At 33.1% G+C, this 5,470-nt stretch overlaps 1 protein-coding gene across 2 annotated transcripts; it reads left to right on the forward strand.

The window, feature by feature from the left end:
• The first annotated feature begins 1,668 nt into the window (after nt 1–1,668).
• On the forward strand, nt 1,669–4,764 carry LOC125876543 (uncharacterized). Of its 2 annotated transcripts, none has more exons than XM_049557755.1 (4): nt 1,669–1,965; nt 3,003–3,296; nt 4,113–4,285; nt 4,451–4,764. In XM_049557755.1, exons 1-4 carry the CDS (start codon nt 1,696–1,698, stop codon nt 4,560–4,562), a joined length of 849 nt encoding a protein of 282 aa, XP_049413712.1. In that variant the 5' UTR covers nt 1,669–1,695; the 3' UTR covers nt 4,563–4,764. The 2 variants fall into 2 exon arrangements, with proteins under 2 accessions (XP_049413712.1, XP_049413711.1); XM_049557754.1 differs by having other exon boundaries at nt 1,689–1,965; nt 3,000–3,296.
• The last annotated feature ends 706 nt before the right edge of the window (nt 4,765–5,470 follow it).

Raw genomic sequence — 5,470 nt, forward strand, 5'->3', positions numbered from 1 at the left:
AAAAAATTGAAAAATCATATTGAATCGAATTAGTTTGATTTCAAAATTGGAGAATTGAATTGAAGTTTGATAAATCGAAGTATCAAACATCCACCTACCTACAATAACTTATTCAGACAATCTGACGTGTAAATTTCGAGAGAATAAAGTGTACACAGACGATATTTTTATCTCTTAAGGTATGAGGTACGAGGTAGAAAGACTATTTTCAAAAGACATTTAGCTGTAATGTAGTAAATCAAAATAGTGATGGAAAGAAAAGTACGACGATGAAAAAAAAATGTCAAATGACAAGGAAAGCAGTATAATACAGAGCTGTAACAACGGCAGAATAATGCGGCAGCTAAAACATATTAATAGACATCAATAAGGATAGCAGATATCAAAACAATACTACAACAGACTCGATGCTACCAAACCTAATCCTTCGAGAAAAAACAAACTATAAAATTCAATTATCTACTAACCTTTATACCGTAATCCGGCAACCTTCATGCTCACCTATCTAAGCCAACCACTAATATTGAGGGTCCTTTAAGTTTGCATTTTTAGTAGAATGTTCTTTCACTCTCAATTTTGCCAGCAGTTTTTTTTTTTTTGACACGTCATCATTGATGTCACGTGACTGGACAAATTTGGACCGTTAAAGTACATTTCACCGAGTGTGACGTGTTACATTTGTGGGCCCCAAATTCAATGATGTATGGGCCCCACGCCGACAACTTAGCTAGGTGAATTGCTGCAATACTACTCACTTTTAGGTAGATGTTTTAAAACATGACAAAATTTCTAATAGTATTTAAAATTTAACCACATTGAGAGGAAGATTCAGACTATATTCGATTGAGAATTTGTAAACGATAATTTATATACGGCGCCTTTGTCCGAACCTTAATGAAGGTAGAGAAAGATATTTTTGATAGATTCTTGATTGACAAATTTGACTCAGTTATATTTATGCTTTTTAATTTTAGGTGTATATAAGTAGACACTTAAATTTGTGTAAAAATTGATCAAGTAGACATATATATTCTACATGATATAATATGTGTCTTTCATAAAATAATACAATCAATTCATACGTATCTCATCTGAATATTCATGTAAAATGAATAGGTCTATTTATTTAACTTTATATCATTCATATTTATCTTGAACAAATAGCTTAACATTTTGAACTAAAATTGCAAGTGTTGATGAAATAATGTGACTAACAAGGTTGATGTGAGTTGGATAAAATCTTTTTAAAAGTCTCGAGTTCAAATTTTAGATATAATTTTTTTTTTTTTTTTTGGTAAATTAAAGAGACATTTCCTCCTTACTAGGCCTTACACAAAATGAATTCAGATTAGTTGATGTTCTGATGGGGATATGAGATATTGCATAAGAAATCAAAAGAGATGAAATAAATTGAGATGGTAGAGATAAAATTTCTTCGCCCTTAATTTGAGGTTTCAGATTCGAACTTTGAATATGAAAGAAAAAAAATCAAGAAAACACTTTCTCCTTAATGTCCCTTACACGAAGTGTATTCAGATTAGTCAGTGCTCCAATAGAAATACCAGACATCAAATGAGAATTTTTTTTTAAAAAAAAACAAGACAATAATGTGAGGCGCTAAAATATTGATTGCCCCATGTATTGTTTCCCCTATAAAATGTCAAACTATAACTCTTGCTACCTCAAATTAAATTAATGATGCTTCTTCGTAGCTCTTTAAGTCCATTACTCAAGCAACAATATTATTCATGTCTCCCACAAGAACCAAAAAAATACTTGTCAACATTATCATCACTCTCACAATTAGAATGTAATTCAGTACAAAAGAAGATGTCTAGAGTTTTATATGAAACTGATCTCAATAGGGCATCATCATCATCATCTAATTCAAGAAACTCATGTTGCATGGCCTTGCACAATCTGCTACTTCCTACCACATTTGATGAAGAGGATAAAGAAGATGAGGTATATAATGTTCATGAATTGTTAGAAATTCTCATTTCTCACTGTCGGGAGAGAGTACATTTTTATTTATTTAATTATGTGTTCAACATACCTCTCCTCACATATCATTTTGACTTTTTTTCATGATTATGTCCTTAATACGCCTCCTCATGTGCATAATATATTCTTATAATTCCATGGGCTTGATTATGTCTTGGAGGGCTCTTCACGTGCGGTTTTAATTCTTTTTTCATTGGCTTAATTATGTTTTCAACACGTCCTGGCCAAATATGGAGTGATTCTTTTTTAGAGTTTTAAGTTATAACAATGTTAATGTGAGAAGAGATAACACTATCAAGTCAACCAAAGAATATATATGAGCTTACATGTATACTGCCACATGTAAGATGACCTGATAGTATTAAAAAAAATTACATTAATCATAGTCGATTTATATGTTAAAAAATCACAAAAGTCCCACATTGATGATTAATCAGATGGGTGGACTCCTTATAAGATTTGGATAATCCTCCTACATTCCTACTTTTGAGCTAGCTTTTGTGGTATGAGTTAGACTTAAGATCTAATTTTACATGATATCATAGTAGGACTCATCTCACGTGTGGTGGGGTGTTAAAGAATGACAAAAGTCTCGCATTGATAGTTAATGAGATGAGTAAGCTCCTCTCGAGGAATATATCAATGTATTTCTCCCAGCTTACTACGATTTCCGAGCGGGAAGAAAGTTATTGCCAGCTCTTTGAATGAATACGCAAGGCTTGGAGAATCTTTCTTTCTCTGAGCTAACTTTTTGGCGGTGTGAGTTAGATTCAAAAACTAATTTTACAATATATAAATTAGACTCTTCCTTTTAATAGCCTAACATATATAATATTTTTTGATAATGAATGACAGTGAGATTTAAATCTAAGATGAACTTTGTTTGCCTTCTTTGATACTATATTGAAATTAATGTGTCCATCTGATCATCCAAGAACTTAAACTATTAATGTTAATATAATAACATTATTTTGTTTACTTAATTATATTTTTAGCAGATAGGATTGACAAATAGGTTGATGTTACTTTCAAATTCCGGGTTGGAAATGGTGGAGAGACATGAAGTTGAGGAAGAGAAACACACGAGGGTGGTGGAGCAACTGGTGGTTGACGGTGGTGGAAGTGGAGGAGACGGTAGAGGAAAAAAATGTGGTGGTGGTGGTGGTGATGGCGGTGGTGAATCTGATGGAGATAGTTCTGAGTTTAGTGTTGATTTGTATTACACAAAGATGATTCAAGCTAATCCTGGGAACTCACTACTTCTTGGAAATTATGCAAGATTCTTGAAAGAGGTACTAATTATAAACTTTAATTTGCATTTTTTTGATGGAAAGTGGAGAGAATTAAGTGGTCATATCATGATTAGGAGGTGTTTATGTACGATAAAATGACACGTGTCGATTGGATGACACGTGTTATATCACATGACGTGCACTACATGATGGTCATGTGTTGCACGTGTGCGTAAATGAAATTTGCATGACCAACATCGACTTCAATGGGCCAAAGTCTGATACCATATTAAATGAATTTTGAGCGTAACTTACACTCCAAAAGCTAGCTCTTGAGAGGAGGATTGTCCAGATCCATTTAAGTTGAGAATTAATCAATTTTCCAACTAATGTAGGACTCTAAACCTACTCTAATGATTGTGGTTCGACCGTACCCACTAGCTTTCGTCCAGATTCATCTATATTTGTATTTAAAAAAATTATTGAATACATACAAATTAATAGATTTAGAACCTAATAACTTTAAAGAACTAAAATCCTGAACTCATAAATTCTAAATTTTGGTTTCGCCTCTATGACTACACCTCTCTTTACATTTAGGTCCAACTAAAGCATGGACTAAAAGCCACCCAAACAGATATGAACATTACTCTAATATCATATCAAATAAAGCTTTGGATGCCAAAAGCTATATCTAAAAAGATAAATAAATTATCCAAGACCTTATAAGTAGTCAATCGAGTCTAACGGAGGATCATTCTCATCGACAATATATAGTAATGGTAATATATAGATTTAAAATAAAACATTGGAGTTGCACATGTTCACTCTATTCCTAAAAGTTTTTTATTTTGTAAATTGATGAATATCAAACAGGTGAGTGGAAACTTGGTGAAAGCAGAAGAATATTGTGAAAGAGCAATGTTAGCAAATCCAAGTGATGGAAATGTACTTTCATTCTATGCTGATTTAATTTGGAGAACACATAAAGATGTCCCTCGAGCTAACAACTACTTTGACAAAGCTGTTAAAGTTGCACCAAACGATTGGTAACAATTCATTACTCATATATTTCGAAATTATTATCTCTTATTCCAATTTCAACCAAACAACTGATCATTTCGTATATTCTAAAACTTACCTTATTTTTCAAAGGCATAATACATATATGTGTCTTTTAATTTGACTTCAGTTATTTTTTTTCAATGATGCAGCTATGTGTTGGCTTCCTATGCTCACTTTCTTTGGGATGTAGAGGATGTAGAAGAAGAAAAAGAACAAGAACATAGACAATATCAAATGAATGATAATAATTTACCTATATAATGTTGTATATAAAATATAAATAATTAACCATGCTAACATTTTTTTAGTTTTTTTTGTATATCTTTTACCTTTTTAGGTAGGTTTTCCTTTTTAATTTTTATTTTTTGCCTTGGCTACTTTGCATTTTGATGAGGTTAAGTTATTGCTCTTTCTTGGCTTGATTGTAATTGAGAATGAAATAAAAAGTCGACTTCTAAGGATATATTTGGTACGAAGGAAAATAAAATGAGGGAGGCGATGATGATGTAGAAGTGTCACATTGCATTTTCTAAGAGTGCCAAAGAAGTTTCACCAATGTCACCCAGTTTGGTTCCATTTCGAGATAGTTCACCTAACAAGTAGTGGCATTGTTGTAATTAGCTGAAGCTTTCGAAGGCTATATCTCCTTCCACGAATATGGGAATGGGATGAAACTTCATGCATGTGTGAAGAAAGTCAATACAAGTATAATTGAACAAAAGTCACCTTATTTAGAGTTTGTATTAGAAAGAAACGACCATCATGATTCTTAAGTTAAAACTTGTCATCAAGCCGAACCAAGTAAGGAGCCTTGAAGGGTACCCCACAAGCCTATCTAGGTATCTCTAAGGAGTGTCCAAAGGTGCTTATAAGAGTTAGGAAACTCTATGTGCACCGCTTAGTCTCAAGGATAACATTGAGCACTCAATGAGTCCAGAGGCTTGATGTATAGACTGATTAGGCCCTATGGGCTAGCTAACCCTAAGAATGATACATACATACGTGTTCATTGAACATTCTAGGCACCACTCTTAAGAGCCTCGTGTGTTGACTTGTGAACATGGCTTAGGTTCAGCCTTGCAAGCAAAGGTCTGTTAGCCTAGACGTGTAGTCATGGGAGATGTTACATTATGTGAGATGCAAGTATGTTGCCAAAGTAATGTTTGGCA

The sequence above is a fragment of the Solanum stenotomum genome, chromosome 9 (genome assembly GCF_019186545.1).
Source record: "Solanum stenotomum isolate F172 chromosome 9, ASM1918654v1, whole genome shotgun sequence".
Classification (NCBI taxonomy): domain Eukaryota; kingdom Viridiplantae; phylum Streptophyta; class Magnoliopsida; order Solanales; family Solanaceae; genus Solanum; species Solanum stenotomum.